At 46.8% G+C, this 26,919-nt stretch overlaps 1 protein-coding gene across 3 annotated transcripts; it reads right to left on the minus strand.

The window, feature by feature from the left end:
* Positions 1 to 26: 26 nt before the first annotated feature.
* Positions 27 to 26,890, minus strand: HADHB (hydroxyacyl-CoA dehydrogenase trifunctional multienzyme complex subunit beta). Of its 3 annotated transcripts, none has more exons than XM_066626756.1 (16): positions 26,796 to 26,890; positions 23,097 to 23,171; positions 22,306 to 22,344; positions 21,469 to 21,565; positions 21,165 to 21,209; positions 19,722 to 19,821; positions 16,338 to 16,425; positions 15,729 to 15,916; positions 14,406 to 14,586; positions 9,107 to 9,228; positions 7,441 to 7,520; positions 7,291 to 7,338; positions 3,917 to 4,004; positions 2,635 to 2,709; positions 1,969 to 2,133; positions 27 to 1,778 (listed from the first exon to the last, which is right to left on the minus strand). In XM_066626756.1, exons 2-16 carry the CDS (start codon positions 23,161 to 23,163, stop codon positions 1,743 to 1,745), a joined length of 1,419 nt encoding a protein of 472 aa, XP_066482853.1. In that variant the 5' UTR covers positions 23,164 to 23,171; positions 26,796 to 26,890; the 3' UTR covers positions 27 to 1,742. The 3 variants fall into 3 exon arrangements, with proteins under 3 accessions (XP_066482853.1, XP_066482851.1, XP_066482852.1); XM_066626754.1 differs by having other exon boundaries at positions 22,306 to 22,347; XM_066626755.1 differs by having other exon boundaries at positions 22,306 to 22,347; positions 26,747 to 26,841.
* Positions 26,891 to 26,919: the final 29 nt, after the last annotated feature.

The raw sequence follows: 26,919 nt of genomic DNA on the forward strand, positions 1-26,919 counted from the left end.
GTTCAAATAGAGCAGAACCACTTGGGTATCAGCAAAGCTATTTATTTGTGAGCCCACCTTTCTTTCATTGTAGAGCACACAGGGCTGGCAGGCAGCCAGACTCAGACCAGCTCAGTCCCACCCAAAGCACCCACACAGCACACTGCCACCCCCAGCATTGCACAGTGCAGACACCTCCTTAGTTAAGGGGAAGAAGAGACCAACTCTTTCCTGCTGCTCTGCTCGGCCTAAGAGCAAGAGTAGCATGTGCAACAAAGAAAGAAACCCTCATGCAACAGGCCTAGTGAACAAGGAAAATGACCCTGCCCTTGTAAATGTCTGAAAGCTAGCTGCTTGATACCTACAACCTAGTTTAGCTGGAAAAGAAAGCTGCCAACAGGGGCTCAAGTGCCCACTTTAGTAACTGGAGCAGTCGCTCAACCCCTTTCTAGGCTGTGAATTGGTCAACGTGCGTGTCTTTTTACAGAAGGCTCCAACAAAGTTCCAGGAATAAAAAGGTAGACAGGCAGGCCCTTGCCCAAGACAGGAATCTGCTTCTGCCAGAAAATCACAGCTGAAGGCAGACTATGCCATGTTCATTAGAGCTTAGCAGCCAAGTCTTTGTGCATTTGAAGATGGTGCTCCAGGTGTCACCAGCAGGTCTATAGCACCTGGAAGCAGCTGATGCAACAGTCAAAGTGCTTATACATCCATGAGAGTTAAATCTATTCTATGATAGTGTGGAGCAGACTTGCAGTTTCTCCCCCCTCCAGCTTTCATTTTGTAATGGGACTGTTGCTTGGCTTGGGGATTGCACAGAAAGTTCAGAAGCAGGGATGATTTTTGGGCGGGGAGGGAAGACCTACTAGAAAGGATATTCAAGACAATCTTTTGTTTTTCAGACATGCAGCTAGGAGAAAGAGAAAAGGGCCTGCGCTTCCACTTGGCATCAAGATGTTTTTCTGTCCTCCTCCCACTCTTCAGTTTTCAAAAGCTTTCGCAAGTCACCAGCACTGTTTTATGAAATGCTGGGGAGTGGTGGTACTGCCCCTCCCCCAAATGAATGACAAAGAAGTATCCTGCCAAAGCGCCACCTACAAGAAGCAAAAGTTTCAAAATGTAACCCTGTAAGAGTTTATAAAACAGAAGTTGCCTACTGTGAACAACTAAATGGGCCACTCTGGGGCTGGTGGGGTCTGAAAAGCAAATGGCTCCTCCCTTTGCAAGTGCTCTTCTAGACCCTGACTGTGAGCGGGACAGCCCACTGTGGAGAGGAGGGGGCTGCCCCAGTCAGGCTGACTGTGGAAGCAGCTGCTCAAGAGACAGGTACACGCCCAACCTTCAAACGGTCTTGGCATTTATTAAGGCAGAAGAGGGGTAACCTGGAGGAACAGTCCACCTCATGACTTGGCGCTGGCCAAAAACAGATGGGCTGTCCTCACAAGAGTGACATTTCCCCATCCAACACAGTTACTTTCAAAGCTGGGCCTCCTCTTTTTCAGAATCAGAGTGCTCCAGATTAGAACACTCATAACAGAAAACAAGTTTCACCCTTAGAGGGTTGGAGAGTCTGTAGAAGTTACAAGGGAGAACCTGAAAGGGCCGATCCACTTCAACTGCTGATCTGCTTTCAAAGACAACTAGAAAATTATGAAGGCCACTGGTAATTTTCATTACAAAATCCTTGCCAGGGAAGGACCAGATGTTTGCTCTGTTTGGGCACACTGTCATCTCAGGCAAGCTCCATTGCAATTCTTGTGCTTCTACTGTGGGTAACGCTCCACAATCATGGCATGGCCCTGCAGTGAGACAAGAAGAACACTTAGTTAACCATTTGTGTTAACTAGTAACAAATGGGTTAACAGGAGAAGGAACAAGAACAGCTCTGAAAGGAGGGAGAAGAGGGAACTCTGGGCAAGGAAGAGGGCAGAGTCCAGCTGGTCAGCCTCTGGCAGTTGCAGCAGAAGTGGTCCCGTATGCATCTCTCACCTGTCCTCCAGCAGCACATGCTGCAACCAGGGCGTACTGGCCCCCTTCCTTCTTCAGTCGATGGGCAGCAGTCGTTACCAGTCGGCAGCCAGTAGCACCGAAGGGGTGCCCCAGTGACAGCGACCCACCCCAGTTATTGAATTTTTCCAAAGCAGGGGCACCAACCTGTGAAGAGAGAGGGAGAAATGCCTCTGGCCTTGAATGCTATTTTCCACACTTACATCCCACCTTTCCTCCCCCTATCCTCACAGCAGCCCTATGAGGCAGGTTAGGCTGAGAGAGACATTGGCCAACAGGGCCACAGTGAATGTTGCAACTGAGTAGGAGCTTGAACTGGGTCCTTCTGATTCTAGTCCAATGCCTTAATCACTACCCCACCTGGTTCTTGCCCCCACTAACTCCACCCCTGATGGAAAGGAACAAGTTATGAAGAGGAACCTTGGAAGACCAGACTTGAGCACATATTGTTCATATTGCCAAGATGTGCTCAGCCACCACCCATGGAAAGAGTTGAAGGGACAAATGGATGGGTAGAAAGGCTGGGGAAGGGAAACACTTGGCCATTCATTTCCAACACTTTCCCAATTTGAAGTGCTTTGTATGCTCAGAAAGTGCCAGACAAAATGCTCAGTTTCATCTACAATAGGAAGCCAACCACAGGCTTACCTTAGACTTTCTGCCCATGTAGTTCTGGGCAAACCAATCTGAATCCAGTGCTTTCATGTTAGCTAAAATTTGCCCCTACGGAAGGAAAAAAAGGGGGGGAACATGAGGTCTGTAGAAGCTAAAGAGAGATCTGTTCCATGCATAGAAAGCCCATATGGTCTGGGATGCCTTCTTGAACCCTTCAAGAGAACAAACACAGCTGTTGGATATAAGAGAAGGGAGGGCTACACACTGCCCCCAACTAAGCACTCAGCAAGGCCACTGATTACCTAAAATGTTTGCTCCTCAGCAAGTGTTCTGAGGAGCACTCCTACTGTGCAGAAGGGAAGGTCAAGTGATGCCGTCTTGCTCTGTCTAAGACCTGGCAAGTCTGTGGCACACCTGAACTCAGCAAGCAATTTCATAACTCCGTTGCCAAGTCAGATGTTCCTGGGAGTATATATGCCCTGGCCATGGTTTTGAGGGTTGTCTGGGATGCCAAGGAAAAGATTACAAACTCATGGCTTACTTAGGAGTTCTTTGTCTTAAGTGTCCCAAGCACTGGAACAGGCAGTCGCAAAGTCACACACACACTGTTGCATTCAAAGGGCAAATCAAAGCAGTGTGGTATATATTGTATACATGGGTTGTTTACAACCAAAGCTTAGCTAGGTTACATGAGATGCAGCAATAATGCAGATAGGAGTTGTAATAGGCTTGGTATAGCCGGTAAACAAAAGGTAACTAAGGGCACAATCCTGAGCAGGTCTACTCAGAAGTAAGTCCTACTGAGTTTAATGGGACTTACTCCCAGGAAAGTGAGGTTAGGATTGTGCCCTAAAACAGTAGATGCACAGAACTCAAGTGTGGCTGAGCTGCTCTACTGATAAGGCCGATGACTTAGCAGGAATAGTGCCAACTTGGAATGCAGGCTTGGCAGGTGAAGTAGCCAAGGTGCTTTGACTCATTTTTTATGCAGGAACTTAGCTTATGCTCAGAGATGCTCACATCAGAGCAGGTTTGTTTCTGGCCTGAAACAGATTGCGCAGCCTGTGAAGAACGCCATGCTCAGTTCTGCACCGCTCTGAATTTGGACCCTCTTGTTTAAGCACAGGTTGGGACTTGGTTCAATCTGATGCAAGATGTGTGCAGAAGGCTGCCTGAGAACTGCGAGGAGGGACTAGGACTTGTGCAAATGATGCTGCCTCTTTCCTCAACCCGAGAATCAGCCACGTACAGGTATTCTGCAAGCAACTGGAAAGGCAAAGTTCTGCAAGCGTGCCCGCCCTTCAGAGTTACTCACTGCAAACGCCTCGTGGAATTCAAAGACATCAATGTCCTGCATCGTCAGGCCTGCCTTCCCCAACACTTTGGGAGAAGCGTATGTGGGGCTGAGGAAGAAAGAAGCCAAAGAATTGAGTTGTGGGAGGGAGCATCTGCTTCTCAGATGCCAGCAGGACCAAACTTGCCTGTTCACCCAAAATGAAAGGAAGCCCTTTCTGGCTTTTATTCAACAGAGTTTGTATCTGACTCTAAGCTGGAAACATGACTGGTCCGACTGCTACTGAAGATTTAGTGCTGCCCCAGGCTGTGGTTTACAGATTAGGCAGCACAGAAATCCTCGACTATATACAGCCAATAAGTACATGATCAATTGTGGGCCAGGCACAGTTCAGAACACAGAAATAACAGAGCTTGCTACAAGCAGTTTTTGCTGGGCAGAGAGGAGGGGACCAAACCAACACTATAGTCCTGGGTGGCAACCAATTCAACCACAAATTGAAGCAAACCACAACAACCCCAATCTCAAGCAGGTTTTATGCAGCTTCTACCCATTGCTGGCTGATATTCCTCCTTCACTGTTTCTGTGGGGAAAACTCAGCCCCAGTCTGGATCATGGGTGTTGCTAAACCAGAATTTCCTGCCTTTAGTCAACAGTTTAACACTTGCCTGGTCTAAATGGACTCACTCCCCTGAATGACTGTGGGATGGAGGTGCTGTCAACCTGGCCTTGCCCTGTGGGGGAGAAAGGGGAGCGCAGATGTGGGTTCCAAGAGGCTATCCATTGAGTGTCCTTGGCCTCCATCCCACATGCCTGCGGCTGCCAGCCTAGTCTCAAACACCTCAAGAACATCACTAGAAAAGTGTGGAGTCAGTGCAAGTGTGTGTGTGGGGCATCACAGGATCATAACGTTGGAAGGGACTACAAGATCACTGAGCCCAACCCCTGCCATAGCAGGCTGTTCAGGACTAAATATCCCCAATAGGTGGCCCTCCAGCATCTGCTCCAAAACATCCAACAGTGGAAAGTCAACCACATTCCAAGACAGACTCTGCCACTGCCAAACAGTTGTACTGTTGGTTGATACTGAACAGAAGTTCTTTGTCTGGTGTGAGCCATACCTTTGGTCCCCTTGGGCCATCCCTGGGAGCCAGAGGTATCCAGTAGTCTCCTCTTTGGGGTGGCCAGCCCCACTGCCTAGCAACCCAGACTCAGAAGCCTGCCTGGAGCAATGATGTGGCTGCCGCAGGGCCAGCTGGGGCAAGCTCTGACACAGTGACTACTTCTGGATTCACCAAAGGCATCCAGTCTGCAAGCAGCTCCACTTGGCTGGCTTGTCGGCAGTGGAGACACAGAATCCCCCCCCCACCTGGTTGAGGCTTTCTCTAGGTTGGGGGCACTTGGACACTGACCTTACAAGTGGGTGGGGAAAAGCCAAACAAGGGCTAGGGAATTGGCAGCACTTAAAATGGGGCTGGGGCAGAAAGGATGGTGTGCAACCAAGAGGTACTTGTATATGCACATTCCCTGGTGGCAGATGAGAAGCTCAGTACAGAGTAGGCATCAGCCCGGTTAGATTGGCTGCCCATGATCTGCCTGAGTAAAGGCACATGATGAGGAAGATGGGTGATTTAACTCCCTCCCTTGGCCATGTTTCCGCTGAGGTCAAGTTCCCAGAAAGGGCTCTTGGGATTTTCACCTGAACATCTCACCTTTGCCACCTTTGTTCCAAGTGTGTTCTGACTGAAGGAACATAGTGGTACCATTTTATTTCTCAATCCTTATACAGGTGGGGCCTCGGTATTTGTGGGGGATCCATTCTTGGACCCCCCCATACTGAATTTCGTAGATACTCAAATCCGCGATCTTCGTCCCTTTAACCCCTCCAAAGGGGACTAGAGCACAGGTTCCTTCTAGAGAGCTTTCTGAAGCCTAGAGAGGCAGTGCACGTCCACCCGCTGCCTCTCTGGGCTTCAGAATGGCCTAGAGATGAAAAAAGCCTTCCAGGGCTTCCCTGGGCCTTAGAATGCCAGTTTCCCTGGGGAAACTGGAAGTGGCATTTTTCACCTTTCCGGGCCATTCTGAAGCCCAGAGAGGCAGTGGGCGAATGAGTGCTGCCTCTTCAGGCTTCGGAAAACCCTCCAGAGAGGACTGGAGGGCTATCCCCTTTGGAGGGCTTATCTTATCTTATCCCCTTTGGAAGGCTAAAGTGGAGCCTTCTGGCTCAATGTGGGTCCAGGGGACCCATGTTGAGCCAGATCTGCGGATAGACACGTTCCACCTGTACCATATTTCTGTTGATGTAGCCTACAATTGCATTAGCCCTCTTTACTGCCATGCCACACTGCTGGGTCAAGTTTAGCTTACTGTCCATTAAAACACTTAGGGCACAATCCTAACCTACTTTCCAGCACAGTCGTAAGGGCAAGGAAGCTCAAGGGTAAGGAAACAAATATTCCCTTACTTTGAGGAGGCCTCTGTGAGTGCCTCCCAACTACAGGATGCAGCACTTGTCCCACTGGCACAGCTATGCCAGTTCTGGAAAGTTGGTTAGGATGTGGGCCTTAGATGTTTTTTACATGTACTACTGCCCAGACAAGTATTCCTAATCACATCTGTGTGCATCTAATTTTTCCAACCCAAAAGCAGAACTTTACTACATCTATCCCTGTTGAAGTTAATTTTGTTTTCATTTGCCAAGTTTTCCATCCTGGATCCTGTTCCTGTGCTCTAGGGCAGCATTTCTCAATTGGAAATACACATGTCACTGATGGTGTCTGAGCTGTTGTAAGAGTGGTATGCAAAGCTGATCCTCCCTGCGTAGCTCTGCCTCTGCTGCCCAAGCCAATTTTGCCTAGCAGATCAGCTTCTGTCTCAGACAGGCTGCCACTCACCAACTGATTGTCGCAGCACTGCCAACAATCAACTGGTGAGCTGCTGGCTGGTAAGAGCATGAAAGTTTCCTGCCTTCCCCAGGAGCTTCCCTGCAGCAAAACCAGAAAGGACTGGGCCGTGGGTTAATGTCACCAGTATTGGTGGTACCTTCAGACAGACCATGAAAAGTGGTGCATCAGGACAGAGGTTGAGAAACACTGCTCTAGGATACCTCTCAATTTGGTATCATTGGCAAATGTGATGAGCATCCCTTCTATTCCCTCATCCGTCATTCAATATCTTTATAAACAACTCTGGATCCAATGCAGAGCCCTGAAGCACCTCACTCATCTCTTCTCGCCAAGTCAATGAAGAGTCATTGACAAGTATTCTTCAATAACAATATATCAGCCAGGGGAATTGGTTCCTAGAGGTTGTGATATAGAAAAGGGAATGAACAGCCATTTATGGTAAGATGAAAGCATTCTGAATTTTCTGAGCCTCAAGTGTTTGAAACTTACCCAAGCAGGAGCTGATCCTTTGGATCCTGGGATACATACACAAAATCCCTGGGCAAAAGAAGAGATAGTTGTAAGCAATGAGCAACAAGGAAGAGACCAACCCAAGTTTTCAAGGGAAGGGCACTCAGAAAGCAGACTACTTCCATTCACCTGAGATAGGCCTTTGGTTTGTACCCCATTGCCAAAGCCTTCTCTTCAGACATAAGTAGGGTTGCGGATGCTCCGTCAGTCTGAAAACAATGAGACAAGCCCCATCAAGTGAAGGAACAGAAGATGATCAAACTGTCTGTGAATATAGATGTCTACAGTACATCGGGGGGGGGGGGTGCAATGCAGGGGAAGAAGGATGCTGCAGTTGATTTGCGAGTTTGTATCCACCTACGTTAAAGAGTGAAAACCTTGAGCACTACACTGTCAGGCAGCTGAAGGGTGGCTTGGTTCTCACTGAGGCAGCAAGCTTATTTCTGAACTGCGCCATCTTGGGATGTGTGTAGAATAGGTACTGCACTAAACATATCCTCTGGCCAAAATACAGTCCCCATACATAGTCATTAGGAATATTTATACCCTGCCTTTAAAAATTTATTCTCAAAGAAGTTTACACAACAAGATAAAATTGAATAAAATGAGAAAATTGTGAGCGCCTTGCAACAGGGAACAATCTAAACTCCAAACAAAACAGAGACAAGCTGGTACATTCCAGGAAAAAATTAGTCTCACCTTCTCCTAGACATGCTCTTGTTCTATGTGCAGGGAACTGATTTTGGATGGAGGAGTATCAGTCAAGCGAGAGCACCCCCACTTCTCCCATGGGCATGGGTTGAGCCCAGGCACAGGCTGACCACCTCAGGGAGCACCAGGTCAATGAGTAAGTGCCCGGCCTAAGGCTCCAGGGAGCTTTAATGCCAGGCAAGAATTTCAACCAGGCCAACCCCTGTCCCATTGGTCTCATGCATTGACAGCATGGCCTGAACATTCAGAGGACTGGGGGCTCGGGAGGTATTGGTGGATGTGCATGCACCCCCACCCTCAAGAGAAGGAAACTCTGTTTTAGCCGCACTTCAATACAGTTGACAGTGTGTAGGCAAATGAGTTTCTTGGCTTCCTAAGACATTTGCAACTGTAGAGGCAAATGCATAGCAGGCCCTAATCCAAGGGCCCAACAAAAGATACAGGGCTTCCCAAAAGATGGGTTGTGACTTCCTGATCTACTAGGGTTGCTTGAGGATCAATTTTCCAAATTTAAGCAGATTTTAAAGAAGCACCCATTGCATCATTCCCAACAGTTCTCCATGACAAGAAAATATCTAAAGCAAGCAGTGTGGCTGCACAAAGAGCTTTCAGGAAAATTGAGACACAGAAGGAGGAAAATTGAGACACTTCTACAAGAAGTGGGAGAAAGGTCAGTTCTCTGAGCTGAGGCTGTTGAAGGATGCCAAAACCAACAAAAAGGGATGGTTTTTTTTGGTCATTTATGAAAGAAGAGGAAAGTCAAGGAAGTGTTAAGCCTGGGGAAGCTATCACACACCAAAGGAGAGAAGGCAGAACTGCTCAATTCTTCTTTTACAACTGTCTTCTGCCACACAGGGAAGGTGACCCAACCTATCAGCTGCATCAATAACTTAGTGCACCTATATTTCAGCAAAGCATTTCACAAAGTCTCCTATGATGTGTTTGGGGATAAAATGGTAAACTCTGATTAAAACTGATCACTTACACATGACTACAGGAATCTAGTATGTGATTTCAGCAACTATGACTCCAGCACAATTAAAAACTACGAAAGTTACTTGCTCAAAATGCAAGTGTATGTTACCAAGAAAGAGGAGTTGGCAGCCGTGACGGTTCCATAAGGCTTGACAAAGGCTGCTTTCAGTTTACTCATCTGCTCCAGCGAAGAAGGACGGATTCCATTATCCCGCACTACGGTGTCCTTGCCTACAAGAACCAAGTACTTCAGATAACTGCTTCAGCCCAGGATGCTGCTGGCTTCTTTCAGCTCAGACTGTAAACTTCAGGGTTACCTACCTTGACAACTCCTGGTTCTGCTCATTCTCTCCCCCTCCTATCCCTCCATCTCTAAGACATTCTGACTAGAGCCATAGCAGTCAGATTAGTGCCATTCACTCAGGGGCAAATCACCAACCCCAGGAATCAGAGTAGGTCAGGCAAATGGCAGTCAATCACTCCAAGAGATGTTGTCACCACCATAAGATGCCTTTGTGCATTACAATGCAGGTGCAACATATGCAATGCACAATCCTGATCTGAGCAACATTTCTTGACAAGACAGAGGGAAGCTGAGGAAAGACAGTCAGAGGGCCATTTGGTCTGTGCCACTGGGAAAGGCTCTGTAACAGTTGTGTGGGCAGCTCCAAAGGGTGCTGTCTTTTGAGTGAGTCCCATTAAGCTGCCCTACTATAAACAATTCAGAAAGACTGACTGGTTTACACTCTCATCATAGGTGAAATGGATCCCAGTTTAAATGGCTTCTGAGGTTGGTGAGGTTGCCTCTTTTTAAAAGGAGCTTGTACTATAATAAACGTCATACAATAAGTTCTGATGCACTTGCTTAGAACCTACCAATATTCACTTCAGGACTGCCAGCTCATCTTACATCAACTTACAGTAAATCCTATGTACATATATCTACTCAGAAGTAAGTCCCAATGGGAATTACTACCAGGCAACTGTGTATTAGCAGGGGTTCCCAAAGTGTGTTCCCTTACCTCAAAGCTTCATTGCCCTTAAGTCAAGTGCTGGAAAGGGGTTAGGACTGCATAAGGGGTTAGGACTGCATCCTAAATCTCGCAAGATTTGGGCATCGCTATATTGGAGCTTGCGAAAAGGTGCAAGATCGAAGATGGCGGTGCCCAGTTGAGCCAGGAAGAGGTTACTGCGGGCTTCGTGACCCAGGTATGTTTGGGAACCACTGGTGTATAGAAATGCAGCCTTTGCATACTTTGCATGCACTACTTTGCATAAGTAGCTTAGATCAACTCCATCTGGTTCAAAACGCTTTAAAGGGTTTGAGGACCTGGAGTTAAGCTCAGGATACAGACGAAGAGCTTCAATTCTCCCATCTTTTTTGTCACTTCAGTGGGCAAATAAAATGAGAGATTTAGGATCCAGTTCTTAATTTGCAAATGATAGAATAATATGAACCTGGAAAATGAAAGGATATTAGTGCCTAGAGGTGAGAGAGGGCAGGGCTTGCAGGAGAAGAATCTAGCAGACTGAAGGCTGGTCTGACGCCACCATAGAATGTGGGTTAAATTACCAGGCTCAAGGATTGATGTAATATTGGGAGCATGTTAATGTCCTCCAGATCAGAAACCTGAAGGAGATCTTGAAATGAATAAACAGATCAGGGAAGTGTCAAGGAGAAAAAGGGTTGTAATCATGGGGGACTTCAATTATCCTCATATTGATTGAGTCAATTTGTGCTCTAGTCACGGAAGAGAGACCAGATTCCTTGACTTGTTAAACGACTGTGCCTTAGAGCAGCTAGTCAAGGAGCCCACCAGAGAACAGGTGACTCTGGATTTAATATTGTGTGGTACTCAGGACCCGATTAGAGATGTAAATGTTACTGAGCCATTGGGGAACAGTGATCATGTTTCAACATGCATGTCGGGGAAAGAGTACCAAGCAAATTGGACAGAAAAACCCTTGACTTCCGAAGGGCTGACTTCCCTCGAGGCTAGGTAGGAAGAAGTTGAAAGGGAAGGTAAAAAAGAGCCCAATCTTTCCACAGTGCATGGAGGTTGTTTAAAACAACAGTAATAGAGGCGCAGCAGAAGTGTGTACTACAAAGGAAGACGGGCTCAACTAAGTCCAGGAAGGTGCCTGCATGGCTTACAAGCCAAGTTAGAGAGGCTGTAAAGGGCAAGGAAGCTTCCTTCCGTAAATGGAAATCTTGCCCTAATGAGGAGAATAGAAAGGAACATAAACTGCGGCAAAAGAAATGTAAGAAGTTGATATGGGAGGCCAAGAGAGACTATGAGGAACACATGGCCAGCAACATTAAGGGGAATAATAAAAGCTTCTTCAAATATGTTAGAAGCAGGAAATCCGCCAGAGAAGCTGTTGGCCCTCTGGATGGTGAGGGAGGGAAAGGGGAGATAAAAGGAGACTTAGCGATGGCAGGGAAATTAAAATTTGCATGTCTTCATGGCAGAAGACATCGGGCAGATACTGCTGCCCGAATGGCCCCTCCTGACCAAGGAATTAAGTCAAATAGAGGTTAAAAGAGAAGATGTTTCAGACCTAATTGACAAATTAAAAATCATTAAGTCAACGGGCGCAAATGGCATCCACCCAAGAGTTATTAAGGAATTGAAGAATGAAGTCGCTGATCTCTTGACTAAAATATGCAACTTGCCCCTCAAAACGGCCACTGTGCCAGAGGATTGGAGGATAGCAAATGTCACATCAATCTTTAAAAAGGGAAGGAGAGGGGAACTGGGAAACCATAGGCTGGTAGGCCTAATGTTCTGGGTAAGATGTTGCCTCATCAAAGATAAAATCTTAAAACACATAGATGAACAAGCCTTGCTGAGGGAGAATCAGCATGGCTTCTGTAAGGGTAAGTCTCGCCTCATGAACCTTTTAGAATCCTTTGAAAAGGTTCAGGCATGAGGCTGTTGGAGAATCTGTGGATATTATATATCTGGATTTTCAGAAGCCATTTGACACGGTCCCTCAACAAAGGCTGCTGAGAAAACTCCACAGCCAGGGAACGGGAGGGCAGGTCCTCTCATGGATTAGGAACTGGTTGAGGACCAGGAAACAGAGAGTGGGTGTCAATGGGCAATTTTCACAATGAAGAGAGGTGAAAAGCTATGTGCCCCAAGGATCTGTCCTGGCACCTGTGCTTTCAACCTGTTCATAAATGACCTGGAGACAGGGTTAAGCAGTGGCCAAGTTAGCAGACAACACCAAACTTTCTCAAGTGGTGAAGACCAGAAGTGATTATGCAGAGCTCCAGAAGGATCTCTCCAAACTGGGAGAATGGGCAGCAGAAGTGTTTCAGTGTAAGTAAGTGTAAAGTCATGCACATTGAGGCAAAGAATCAAAACTTCACATATAGGCTAATGGGTTCTGAGCTGTCTGTGACAGATCAGGAGAGGGATCTTGGGGTGCTGTTGGACAGCTTTATGAGAGTGTCAGCCCAATGTGCAGCGGCAGTGAAGAAGGCCAATTCCATGCTTGGGATCATTAGAAAAGGTATTGAGAATAAAATGGCTAATATTATAACGCCATTGTACACATCAATGATAAGGCAACACCTGGAGTATTGTGTCCAGTTCTGGTCGCCACATCTCAAAAAGGATATAGTGGAAATGGAAAAGGTGCAGAACAGAGTGACCAAAATGATTACTGGACTGGGACACCTTGTTACGTGAAAATCCCCTTTTCCCTTCCAAGTTGTGTTTTATATCTGGTTATGTATTTTGGACTAAAATGCAGGCCTAAAACTTCTCTTACAGGCCACAAAAGGAGTCAAATCATAAGCTCACTCATTTCTCATGTTGTTGGCCACCTTCAGCCTGGGAAGACTCATTTTCTCTAGAGACACTGGAAATGTCTTTTTTGTTTAAGTCAATCACTGAATATGCAAACACCTTAAAGGAGGAGGACTTTGGCAGCAAAGTCTATCACCTATTGTTAACTAAATCACAGCCATTAAGCTACCTCCAGACTCCAAAATCCAGTAGCAACAGGAAGCAAGCTACTCCCCCCTCCCCCAGAGTCAGACTTTGCTGATAGCTGATTTCTGGACCCCTCTACCCTTTGTTTTACATACTCCAGGTGTACCTGTGCGTACGACACATCCGGGTCATTCTAGGTCAGACACAACCCCTTAAGAGAAGGCTCCGAGCACATGCTCTCTCTCTCTGGCTTCCCTCGCACGGGAGTGGTCCTTCCTAGGACTCTTTCCCATCCAACTGCTCCCCGGACATGTAAATATATCTTGCATCTAAACTCTCTCCCTTCTTCCCTATCTTCTTTCCCATCTTTAGTTAGCAAACTGGGTTTAGCAGATTAAGGAACCCCTAAAATACTTCCCTACAACCTATCCGTTTCTGATTCCTTTTCAGATGCACCCAAATACATAGCACATGCAGCCACCACAAGCTAGGTATTGTATTGTATTGGCAACCTTCAGTCTCGAAAGACTATGGTATCGCGCTCTGAAAGGTGGTTCTGGCACAGCGTCTAGTGTGGCTTGTGGTGTACAAGCTAGGTACACTGGACACAAGTACTAGAAATCTATACTGATCAATTCTCCATGTGTATTATGTTTACCTTTGTGTGTTTTTGCAATAAAAATATAATCCTTTGATTGAAAGTTACCTTTCTCCCAGTCTCCTCCTTAAGCTAAACAAGGGATTTCTTTGCTCTACGCTGTCTTGTTATCCAGCCTATGGTCCTAAAAGTTTCCAAAAGGTTAATATACTAATTCCCCTAAACAAAACAGCCTTTTTGGTAACAACCTCCCTTATGAAGAAAGGCTAAAGTGTTTGGGGCTCTTCACTCAAGAAAAAAGGCACCTGAGGGGTGACATAATTGAAACATACAAAATTATGCAGGGGGTGGATAGAGAGGTGCTCTTCTCCCTCTCACACAACACCAGAACCAGAGGACATCCATTAAAATTGAGTGTTGGGAGAGTTAGGACAGACTAAAGAAAATATTTCTTGTCTTAGCATGTACTTAGTCTGTGGAACTCCTTGCCACAGAATGTGTTGATAGCATCTGGTCTAGATGCCTTTCAAAAGAGACTGGACAAATTTCTGGAGGAAAATTTCATCATGGTTTACAAGACATAATGTGTACATGCAACCTCCTGATTTTAGAAGTGGGCTACCTCAGAATGCCAGTTGCAAGGGAAGGCACCACGATGCAGCTCTCTTGTGTGTTCCCTGAGGCATTAAGTGGGCCACTGTGAGATACAGGAAGTTGGACTAGATGGGCCTACGGCCTGATCCAGCGGAGTTCTTCTTATATTCTCTCTGGTCCTTTCATCTTAGACAGCAAAAGGTTCTACAAAAGCCATGGGGGGGGGTATTTCTATATTTCTTCTCTTTTTTGACATGTAACTTCCTTACCAGGCACTTTGAACGGCACCACATCTGTGAGGAGTCCTTCTTCTTGGGCTTTCTTGGCCAGGGTGTGCGACCGCAGGGCATACTCATCTTGTTCCAAGCGTGACACAGCAAAGGCTGCTGCCAGCCGGTCTGCTGAATGGCCCATGACCTCATTGGTGGAGAACTCAGCCACAGCTGGGAGCTGGAAAAAGCCAGGAAGTAGCATATCGTACACTTCATGCAAAGAAGTCCCTGTGCTAATTCCTGTATGTAAACCCCCCCTCCAAATTTCACACTGCTAAGTGTCCAGCACTTTATCAGAGGAGGGATAGCAACTGCTAGAAGTTTAACAGTGTGGAGTCTCCTCCACGGCCACTTCCTGCCCCCGCCCCCATTTGCTTCCTTCTTTCAAACACATGCCCCAGCCTTTGCCATACATACCCGGACAGCCTAAGGGCGCAATCCTATCCTGCGTTGGGGCCCAAAGTGGCTCAGCCAGAGGTAAGGAGAAACTTTTCCCTTTCCCTTAAACCATCCTGGCCCCTATAGGTATCCCTGGACTTGCGCCACTTCATGAGGCAGCACAAGCCCAAGGAGAGCAGAGCAGCTTGAAGCCACTAAGAGCTCCCCAGGAATGGGGATTGGGATCCGGCATAACTGCTGGATTACAGCCCTGCCTCTCGCTCCCTACCCTCCCTCCCACCGCCCCAGAACACCTCCCTCCTGCCTGCTCCCCGCCCATCCCAGAGCCTTCCATCAGCCGAGCTCAGCCAATGCAAGTCTCACCCCATAAGCTGCCACGGAGGCTGCATTCAGCCTCTGTGTACCAGCACACCTCCATGCGCTCACGCAGCTTGCTCGTGAGGAGGCGCAAATGTGCTTTACGGCACGTTTCTTCTTGTTGGGATTGTGCTGCACGTTATAGCCTTCTCCAGCATAGCCTCCTCCAAAGTGAGCCCCAAGTCTTGCCATTCCTCCTGTTGTCTGTGCCAACGCACACACATTAATTTGCTGCCCAAAATCCTGGAGGCTCTTGGCCAAGTCTGCTCATGGCTGGGTGGAGGGCAAATAGTCCTGTTTAAGTCCCTGAAAGCCCATTTTGCAAATTCCAAACCTTCCTCATTTTTGAAAGCTGAACATATCCACACAGACCATTCTGACCATTAATCAAGGCCACCATAATAGCTGCAATAGCGCCAAAGGCATGGCGTCCAAAAATGAGGCACATTTAAGCTTTCCAAGCCCAGCAGCGATGCTGTGTCACAGTTCGTTCTCCACCTTGCCTGCTCTGACCAGTCACCAAAATAAGCAAGCAGAGAGAAAAACTAGGAGCTGAGTTTTTACCTCGGGCGCAAAGTAATCAGGACGGATTCTGGAGATAAGCGACAGTCTCTGACCCAGGGACTTTGCCCTCGAGAGGCCCAACATAATCTTTCTCATCTTCCTGCTATGCCTGATAGGAACGTCCGACATCATCTCAATGCCGCCAGCAATCACCGCATCACACTGGCCAGATGCAATGAGACCAACTCCTACCAAGGTTGAAAACAAAACAGCACCAGGGAGTTACACTCCTCAAAAGACCAGTGCTTGCCCCCACCATCCCTTCCTCCACCCCTGTTCTTTCCATGTATAACTTATAAAACTTACTAATCCAGAACACCAGATGCAGCCTACATTTTTAAGGGAGAGGGCGCAGATAGAGAAGTTGGAATTCTCTCCCAAAGGATGTCTGGAGCAGTCCTATCAGTTTCTGACTTTAAACCCCTACCTAAAGTTCACTTTTTTATCCAAACTCATCCCTAGCTCACTCTTTTCAAAGTTTATCAGGCAACTCATTCCTTGCCCTTCAACTATTCTTGTTGCATGTCCTTGTTTATATTCACACTGTAAATCTCTGTCCCTGGGCACCCTTTGTCTGACCAATTCCTTACCTTGCTTAGAAACCCATACCTGTGGTCATAGCTTGGTTTGAAGAAATGCAGGCCATAGTGACAGTGTGAGCAGGAATTTTGTCCGAGAAGCCGGCTCCCAAGGCAGCCTGCAACCACACAAACAAAATTCAGAGTCATACAGGTACTTGTCAGGCTTGGAAAGCACAGGTTTGCGTTAACTGACAGCGCTCCCAGTTCAGACACCCAGCAGGACGAGGTGATGGCTACCAAGAATATGGTCTTAAGGGTTACAGGCCGCAGGGGTACTGTGACCATGAGCTCAAAAAGTGATCCTATTAGGACCATCAGAACTTTCCCCAAATTCCAACTGGGGAATTTATGAACAATAGGGGAGGTTGAGGAGGGCCACCCCTTACGGAAACTGCAGGACACGGGGGTGAGAATAGATCTTATGCTTCAACCCCACCTCCAGAATACTACTGAGAACTGCCACCTGCCTTTGTAAGGTGCTAGTGCCGAGCTCCTTTTTCAACCCTTCCTGGAGGCATTCCACGATGTCTAATTTTGGGTTTGGAGGGTTAACAGTGCTCAATGCACCAGTGAGCAAAGCGTTTCCAGGTGCAGCTGTACACCTTGTTGATGCGTGTCCTTCTGGAGGACAGGAATGTGTCCAGAACCCTCTCTGTGTAACCACATTTAGTCAGTACTGCCCGCTCAATCGCCAGACTATCAGGCGGAACATTTCCAGTCTAGGGTGCAACAGAGGCTCTTGGCTTAGCAGATCTGGCCTTGTGGGAAGTATCCACCCTGGTCCTACCACCATCTGTACTATCCCCAAGAACCATGGCCGCCATGACCAGTGAGGCGTTATGAGGAGAACCTCCACCCTTAGCTTCCTAATCCATAATGTCAGTGGGAGAGTGACTGGGGCAGGAAGGCGTACAGTAGACCCTTTGGCCATTGGTATTGAAGTGCATGAATGCCCTCCACACCTGAAGCATTCGCTTTTGTGAAAAACCTCACCAGTTGGGCACTGCCCCTAGCAGCAAACAGATCTAAGATCAGTTGACCTAGTCTGTTGGATATTCCCACGAGATGTTCAGCTTTTAGGGAAACCAGGTTGTGTTCCACCCAACGACGAAGCTTGGAAGCCTCCTGCATCGGGTCCTCAGACTTTGTGACCTCTGCTTGTTCGCATAGGCCTTTGCTGTCATATTGCTGGTGTGAACTAATGCATATGACCCCCCCCCCCCCAATGTGGCTGTGGAACTGCTGTTGTTCATTTTCCTCTGAGCTCCAGAATCCCTGTGTCATGTTGCATGTGGGCGCCCCAACTCAGCAGGCTGGCATTGGTGATCACTAAAATGTGAAATGGGGTCTCTGGCTTAACATTCTGTGAAAGTCTCCCTGCAGTCAACCACCATTTCAGACAGTCCCTTAGCTTGTCTGTCACAGGAATGGGGGTGTGCTCTCTCTTCTCTGTTAGGTGAAGAAAGGGAAAGAGAGTGGACTGAAGTGGCTGGGTGTGGAAGCAGGACCAAGCCATCACGACCTGGTAGGAGACCATAAGTCCCTGTAAAGTGACTAGTACTATGAGATCTACTACCTTCACCCTGATGGTAGATTTTAGAAGGGCTTCAAGGGATCTTTGCTTCTCCTGGGAGAGAGAGATCCGAAAGGCTAGAAAGGTTTGTGTTGACTAGAAGGCCTAGGTGCTCCAGCTGCTGGAGTAGGGTCCAGCAGCCATCAAACCTCAGCAGCCATCAACTCAGATTCCCTTGAAACATCCACTTTGCAGTAAGTTGCAGCAGTTGTTTCGAAGCAGTCAGAAACTTCTAGCTTCCTAGGTGCCTCTAAAGGTTAGCAATCCCAGATCAGTGGGGATGTGCAGTTACTAGCTACAACATCAGAGAAGTGGCCAACAGAGTCATTCCCTCTGTGCCAGGAAGAGTATGTCTCAAGGGCTCTTTCTAGTCATTTGCCTGGATCTGTGTTCTGACTAAGTGACTTCAGCAAGACATTGTCTCTCAATTCCAGTTACCAAAAAAGAACAGTAAATTATTGGTACAATGAGGGTGAGGATAAATAGTTACAAAATGAGAACCATTAACATATAGTATTATGCTTAAAGTATGTATTAGAACCTGTGTACAGGGTACTTCAAAAGATGCTAAAAGTGTTCAGACTGACTGCAACACAGTTGCCCACCTTAGTAGTGGAAGCAACAGACATCTTAATGAAAAGTAGGGGGCTTAGCAAGGGGCATTGTTCAGCGTCAGAACCATCCCTGGTTTGCATGCAGAAGGCTCTAGGTTCAGTCCCTGGCAGCATCTCTGCCTGATGACATCTTTGATAGCTGGACAGGACAAGAACTTAAAAAATGTGCCACTCATCAGAGACTACAGTACTAAGCTCCACGGACCCACCTATTTGGCCCAATATAGGGCAGCTTTATATAGCCTATGACAGAGTAGAAAAATAGCAAAGGAACAGATCCCAAGATACACACTGTGCACAATGACACTCCTTTGTTGACAGATAGCCAACTGGGTTAAAGTTCAGGACAGAGCTGGAAGTTGAAACTCAGGTTTACTTGGATGGAAGATCACAAGCAGGTCAGTAAGAGCACATACACTGCGACAATGGAACAAGCATTTGAAGAAATACAACAAATCTTGGGGAGGGGGAATTATGATGATCAGCCAGTCCACTTGCACTTTTCAGACCCCACTGCTGGAAGCTTACCCAATGCTTGCGTGGACTTCGGCAGGCAAAGCATATACAGTAATTGCTTGCATGTTCCTGAAAGGAGCTCTCACACACCACTAACATAAAGCAGCTCTCACACAACACTAACATATTACCGGCTTGCAGGTCTGCTTGCACCCTGGGCCTTGATCATCAGAACTCATGCTTTGCATAGTCATTTTCTCAATCCAGTTGCTGTGCTTGAGGCTGGGTTCCCTGTCCTGCTTCTGGGATCCATTCTTCCTGTCACCACCTGACTTTCGCAAGGCCTTCAAGTTTCAGCTACAACCAGTGCACTCGATCAACTCCATGGCTTCTGACACCAGTGGTGCAGAGACTTATGCATCTAATTGGATTCATTTTTTGCTTTTCAAAACCAATCACACCATACACATACCAAAAGCAAAGGACAGATCCAGTTCAATAAGCACCGCAAGGAATCACAGAGGCTCAAGTTGGAAGGGAATTTGGATGTCATCTAATTCAACCCCCTGCTAAGCAGAGGCTCCAGAATGTGAAAGATGGCATCCAAGCCACAGCCAATATCCTGATAGCTGCAGAGAACTGTACAGACCTGAATCTGAATATATTCCAATGCAAGACACATTCCACAAGGAAAATTCCCCTTCCACTCCTGCTATGCATGTACCGTCTTTGGGGAGGTGCCTAGTATGTCTTCAACCATTTAACGCACCTCTCTAGCAACATTGCTGGTTTTCACCTCCTGGATAACTGTGCCAAGCACAATGTAGTCAACAGCATCATTTGGCACATCAGTCCGGTTCAGCAGGCCTCTGCAGAAAAGAAAAGGTTACAGGAAGACAGAGGCTGCATGCAAAACCAAATCAAGATCATCCCTGGACAACAATGAACCTGCAGAATAAAGGTAGAGACCAGCAAAGACATCCAATTAATGCTAACCTGACACATTGCTGTAGCACAGGTGGCTCCATTACAAGTCATCCCATGCTACATCTTCCTGCTTTTATTTCTCAAGTTCTGCTGGAACGACACTTAAAAACTCCCTGCACTTAAAACCTTTACATCCACTAAGCTGTCATCAAGTTGGCAAGTTCTCCTTTATCTTCTCCCCACCCTCTGAGCTCTTAAAAGAACAGGAAAAGAAATCAAATTGACAAAATAGAGCTACTCTGGGGATAAAACTTAATTTTGTGTCAGTACAGTAATAAGGATTACGGGAAAGTTTTCATTTGGGATAGAACTTAAATAAGTTATCTGGAATAAGGAGGTGTAAAAGGCATTCTAAGCATGTGCAAAGTCTTTTGGCAAACAATGATTTAACATTATGATTGGCAATACTGTTTAGGGTCATTTATTTTATATGACATGTTTAAAACAGCTCTTATTATAAAGTTCTGTGTATGGATCATTTAAATCATTACTAGTTTGAAATGGGTGCAGGTGCTATGCTGTTATTAATGGATACTGGGGGGGGTTTACTTGTTTACACATGTTCAGGAGTTTTCTCTATAGTCTCTATAGTTACTTGTTTACACATGTTCAGGAGTTTTCTCTATAGCCTCTATAGTCTCTCTCTCTACCTTATTCCATTGTTTCCTATGGGAAAAAATTCCCCCATACACATTATTTTGCTATGTCTAAGTTCCTAATCCCACTTATAAAAGGGAACCTCTGCATGATATTACACTTTAATGGATCAAGCCATAATCCAATAGAACCCTGAGTCCTTTCCCAGAAGGCCTGTGTTCCACTGCCAATAACAGCTAACATATCAGGCACCCTACAAACCACAGAAATTATATGACCTTCACTCTGAAGACAACAACAGCTAGCATATCAGGCACCCTACAAACCATAGAAATTATATGACCTTCACTCTGAAGACAATCTACAAGAGGGGGACAAGGCTGGAATGAGGAAAGAGGTTGAGGGCTGACAGATTGACAAACGCAGTCATATGCAACAAAGGCAATGAAGTTAGATGGGTCAGAAAAGTCTTCATTGAGGAAGCAGCCTGACCATCACAAGGGAAAGTAGAGACAATAGTGGAAAAATGAGACAAAGGGGGCTAGTTTAATTGTAGGATGACCCTCCATGGGGAAAAAACAAATTACAGTTTTCTGTACACTCCATTTTCAATTAATTCACTACTTACTGCAGTGCTGCTCTGGCCAAGTCATGAGGCATCAAGTCCGCATACCTGCAGATTAGATAGGAGAAAACATATTAATATTTGAAGAATGCAATCCCTTCTTTCAGGGTGAACAAAGATAATTAAACAGTAAGTATGACATATACATTTATTTTAAAAAGAATTCAAGGCTGACTTCCAACTCCAGTAAAGGAACCTCCAAACAAGCTTACAATAATTCAACTCAACCGTAAAATACAACAGTTCCAACTCCTTGCCAAAACCACAATCTCCCCAGGCTGTTTTAGAAGCACAGTTTCATACTTACGAAGTTCCTGACTGCAAAAATGGAATACGGACACCATCCACCAACACCACATTCTTCACTCCATTTTTGGATAAAGTGTTCTTAGTCTTGGGCTGAGCTGCAGAAAGAGAACCTTAATAATTACTGGGGAGATTCTGCAGAATAGGGCCAAGTTCTTCCTTTCTTCTACTATTTGAAAAGGAAAACAGAACAGTTTTGGCCAGAATCAATCTAAGGTTAAATTATGAAGCACACTTCACTGAAATCAAATATGAAAACAAATCTTTCCACTTGTGTGCATTTAAATTGCCCAAGCATTTATTCCTTTTATCAAGTCAGTTTAAGGCAGCTAGTCTGAGAAGTATGAACAGAAAAAAGGTTTTTTAGCAGGAGCCTGAGTCTGGAAACGCAGAAACCCACCAGAATGATACACAGGCACATTTTTAGAACCAGGCTGAGCTTCTCACAAGTGAGCTTCAGTATATACAGCCATGTGTACTCACAGCTTTAACAAAGTACTCTTCAGTTAGAAAGAAATGCCTTCGTATTGCAGCTGATAAGGAACATAGGGTACAATTTAGTTATGCAAATAGACTGATTATTATTATTATTATTATTATACCGCTTTTCAACTAAAAGTTCACAAATCGGTTTACAGAGAAAAATCAAACAACTAATGGCTCCCTGTCCCAAAAGGGCTCACAATCTAAAAAGATGCAAAAAGAACACCAGCAGACAGCCACTAGAAAAGACACTGCTGGGGTGAGGTGGGCCAGTTACTCTCCCCCTGCTAAAAAGAGGAGCACCCACTCCTTTTTAACCCACTCCTAGTTTAACACTGCTATGTTGTGGTTTTACCTGCTACATGTAACTGGGGTGAACAGCTTAGGCATCTTGCTGCTGAAACATAAGAAATAAGAGACTATCAAAAATCAAAGCAAAACATCTCTCCATCCAGCACCACACATCATTTTAATAACTACACTTTTAAGAAAACCAAACAAGAACAACACCAGGAAAATTAGAGAGGGAGGAACATATGCCATTTTAGTGGCAGCGCACACAACCTGCTTGCACAAAGTCACGGGTTCCATCCCTGGCAGCAACCCCAAATAGGGCTGAGAAAGACCCTGGTATAAAACCCTGGAGAGCCACTGCTGAGCACAACAGACTGAGATTTGGTAGCTTCATATGTTCAACAGCCCCCTAATTATTTGGACTGGTTTTGGATAACAATTTTTTGAAGAAAAAACGTGCAAGTTGCATAATTCAGAGATAACTGTGTGTGACTGTTTTTCCAGACTAAAAAACCACCACATGAGAAAAACAGGAAGCTGCCATAGTGAGTCAGACCACTCTGGGTCCATCTAGCCCAGCACTGTCAATACTGGCAGCAGCTATCCAGGATTTCAAGCAGAGGAAAGCTTTTCTCAGCCCTAACTGGAGATGCTGACAGGAATTGAACTTGGAAAGTTCTGCAGGTATCTATCACTGAGCTTCAGCTCCTCCCTAAAAAAAGTGGAAGATGCAGAAACAGGTTGTGGAACAGATAAAATGCAAGAAACAAAGCAGTTTCAGGCAGAACAATTTGCATGGAATATTTCTGTGCTTGCACAAATGTGGTGATCAACAAAAGGAACACTACTTACAGAATCTGGCAGCCCATGCTGAGGCAGCAGGAAGAGTTCTGACAGTACAGGACAACATTGAAATCATTTTGAAATCTGGAAGGACACCAAGGATTTAGAGGATCAATAATCCAATTGGCTTGTTAATATCATTCACAATGGTGAAACACAAAGCCAGAAATTAACTGGCTTCTTTGGACTAACTGCTAAAGGGTTTTCCTACATTTTGTTCCAGTGAAAGTTTCAACATGGCTCACATGATTGCATAATCCAGTAAGATCAAAGTTTGCAATCAAGCTGACACAGCTCAACATTTTTCGTTTGCTTTTAAAACATAACATTTCATTGAGTTAACATCAGGCCAGATGTGCAATATTCTTTGTAGCTTAACTTTTCATTCTGCTTTGAACAGTTATGTTCAGCACTTTCCATGCTTAAAACACCTCCAAAGCTGCTCTTTGTCTTTGGAACAAGATGCAAGCAACTTATAGTGTTTAGGATTTGGTAAAAAACAGTGCTCGTGTCAGGCCAGAAAATATTGTGCAGTTTTATTCAAGGTCAGAACAGAATCTTTAAACTTTAGAGCAGTGGCTCTCACACATTTAGCACCAGGACCCACTTTTTAGAATGAGAATCTGTCAGGACCCACCGGAAGTGATATCATGACCAGAAGTGACATCATCAAGCAGGAAAATTTTTAACAACCCTAGGCTGCAATCCTACCCACACTTACCCAGGAGTAAGTGCCATTGATTATCATTGTTAAAAGATTATACATAGTAGCTTGTTAAAAGTACACATCTGTAACATTTCCCCAAATGCAGTCACATACCATGGTAGCATCAAGTCTATAAATTATTTTATTAAAAATAAAATATTGAAATGATTGGGGACCTTCCTGAAATTGGCTTGCAACCCACCTGCTGGGTCCCAACCCAGTTTGAGAAACACTGCTTTAGAGTATGCAGCCAACTTCTGTAGACAACTCCAGTAGACACCAACCCTAGTAGGTGTCTAGCTAGCAGTTATGTTTGCTCCCCACCACCACCTGTAAGAAATCCCCAGTCTCTGCATTTCCATCATTTCAGGGACCAACCAACCACAGTTCATAGCACAACTCAGTCAATAATCTTCAAGCTACCTCAGGACTAGGGTTATCTTTGTTTTGGAGCAGGGAGTTGCTCAACCAGATCAACCCAGGTCCTGTTTTAGAAGCATGAAATTAATACCTGATTACTAGACTACCCTGCACATGGCTTGTTTCATATGGAAGTATCTTCCTATCAACATCACACCAAGTATCTTCTTTTGAAACTTTTAAAATGACTCTAGAATGACACCTCCTCCTCCCAAACCAGAGCCTTATCCACATCTTGTAATCCCACTAAATCAGGGCTACTCCCAAGCCCTGTGCTTCTTGCAGGATGTCAATGTGATAACCCAACCCCAAAATGAAAGCTTTGCCCATAACAGCCACACTTCATGTCACCAAGTTGCTGCTCAGGCTGTGCATATCCCACAAAATGTGGAATGAAAACATGCAGGCAAATAAAGAACGCTAACCGCTCAGCCATTACACCACTTGCTAATTTCACAACATGTGAAGCCACTGCAACAAGTGGCTGAAAGGTAGGAATCAGAAATCATTGGTTTGAAGCTTGCTTCTGCCAAAGACACATAGACCAGAAGTGTCAAAGTCATTTCATGTAACAGACTGAATAGCATTCATGGTGTCTGCTGAGGGCCTCAAGTGACATCATTAAACAGGAAGTGACATAATTAAGTAGACAGTCAGAAATAAGCACTTTGTTCTCATGCAGAACATTTACTAGCTGCAAATGACAAAAGAGAAAATGCGCAAATCTTGTTCACAATTTCAAGATATGAGATGGCCGGATTAAAACAGGGGAGAAATGGATAAATTACTTCTGGGGCTTCATCCAGCCCTTGGGCCTTATGTTTGACACCTCTGTCCCAGACGGTCTCAGACAAGTCCACCATCTACAATACAGGGATGATAACACAAGCCAACCTCATGGTATTGGTGTAATGATGACCAAAGATAACATACTTGTAGATCGCTAAGTATCACCATCATTACAAGCAATACTATAATTCTCTTCCTGTTCTCTCTCACAGCCCAATCCTGAGCTGTCTGGGGTGCAGGGCTGTGGCGACAGCGACGAAAATGGCCACCGCCACATCCTGCATGCTTTGGGCAGCTGCCACCAGCTCCTTGGGAGAGGAGGATTTTCATCTCCTTCCCCTGGGTAAAGAGAGTAGCCCCGCAATGGGCCTACTTGATTCACTGCCAACGAAAAGGTCAGCAGTGAATCAAGAGCCTCTGTGTTGGGCACTGAGCCCAATACTGAGCTTTGGATCTGGTGGAGCGATGCTCCACGGGTCCTGTCTCCCTCCCTCCCCCCAGCCTGCCTCCTCCCTGCCCTCTGCCTGCCTCCCCCTCCTGGAACATCTCCTCCTAGCCTCCCCCCACTTACCTCCCTACTGCTCGGCAGTCTGTGCGACTGCCAAGAGGTGTAGGTTGCGTGCCCGGCTGGTGGTAGCTACCACTGATGCTTGCCTGGTGCTAGGTCCAGCTGGCAGTAAGCCAGCGCGCTGAGCTCAGGATTGGGCTCACAGTGGCCCCAGTTCACACAGTAAGGAGACAAGGACTAGTTTGATGCTTTTTCCCATTTGTGCCAAGTGCACGCAAGATAAGAAATCCCAGTTCACCTAATCCTAAGAACATAAGAAGAGCCCCGCTGGATCAGGCCAAAGGCCCATCTAGTCCAGTTTCCTGTATCTCACAGTGCCCCACCAATCCTTCAGGGAGCACACAAGACAGCAAGAGACCTGCATCCTGGTGCTCTCCTTTACACCTGGCATTCTGAGGTAACCCTCTTCTAAAAACAGGAGGTTGCACAAACCCATCACGACTTGTAACCTGTGAGGGACTTTTCCTTCAGAAATTTGCCCAATCTCCTTTGAAAGGCATCCAGGCCAGATGCCATCGCCACATCCTGTGGCAGGGAGTTCCATAGGCTACTTGCACGCTGGGTGATGAAATCTTTCCTTCTGTCTGTGCTTTTCTGTCTCCCAACACTCAACTTCAGGGGCCATCCCTGGTTGTGGCATTGTGCAAGAAGCAAAAGAGCACCTCCACCCCCCTGCATGTCTCAGTCGTACCCCCCCAGGCACTGAAGAGCCCCACGCGCTGCAGCCTTCCTCCCAGGGGGGCCCCACCCAGTCACCCCCTTGGTCGCTCCTGGCTGCCCCTGTCCAGCCCCAGGATGATCTTCCTGCGCTGTGGCGACCAGGACTGGACGCAGCGCTCTTCCCAGTCCGGCGTGGCGCACGGCAGAGGCCGCGCCCCCCACAGCCTGGTCCGTGTCGCCAGGCCCTTCTTGGGGTCCCCTGCCGGCAGAGGGGCGACCAGCGGCGGTCAGGCCTCCCGGACGGCGGGGACCCTCCATGCTGCACCCCTGGGACCCACCCGCCAGCAGGCAGGGGCGGCAGAACAGCCGAGCCTCCCCCGCCGGCCACCCTCGGAGCAGGGCCGCCCTTCTCTCCCCCTCAGCCAGCCCGGGCCGCAGTGCGCTCGGCGCAGAGCCCCCCCCCCGCAGCCGCCGGGGGCGGGGCTCCCACGGCCTCCCCGGGACCAGGATTCGAACCCGATGGCGGCCCTCACGAAGCCCGGAGACGGGGAGGGGTGCCCGCTACCTCCGACGACCACGACGAAGCGGTCCTGCCAGCTGCCTCCTCGCCCTCCCCCACAGCCTCTCCCGCGCGCCCCTTGCGCGGAAGGCCCCCGAGGTCGGCCAACGGTCGCCCGCAGGCTTGTCCC

The sequence above is a fragment of the Tiliqua scincoides genome, chromosome 1 (genome assembly GCF_035046505.1).
Source record: "Tiliqua scincoides isolate rTilSci1 chromosome 1, rTilSci1.hap2, whole genome shotgun sequence".
Lineage (NCBI taxonomy): Eukaryota > Metazoa > Chordata > Lepidosauria > Squamata > Scincidae > Tiliqua > Tiliqua scincoides.

What these genes read in the sequence shown, in the direction of transcription:
- HADHB (XM_066626754.1), bottom strand. Translation starts at nt 23,163, where the DNA reads ATGATTTCAATGTTGTCCTGTACTGTCAGAACTCTTCCTGCTGCCTCA. An exon ending in TTGGCCAGAGCAGCACTGCA is followed by an intron (nt 19,822 to 21,164) that starts GTAAGTAGTGAA and finishes TCTTTTCTGCAG; the next exon opens with AGGCCTGCTGAACCGGACTG. An exon ending in CTGATTACTTTGCGCCCGAG is followed by an intron (nt 14,587 to 15,728) that starts GTAAAAACTCAG and finishes GGCTTTTTCCAG; the next exon opens with CTCCCAGCTGTGGCTGAGTT.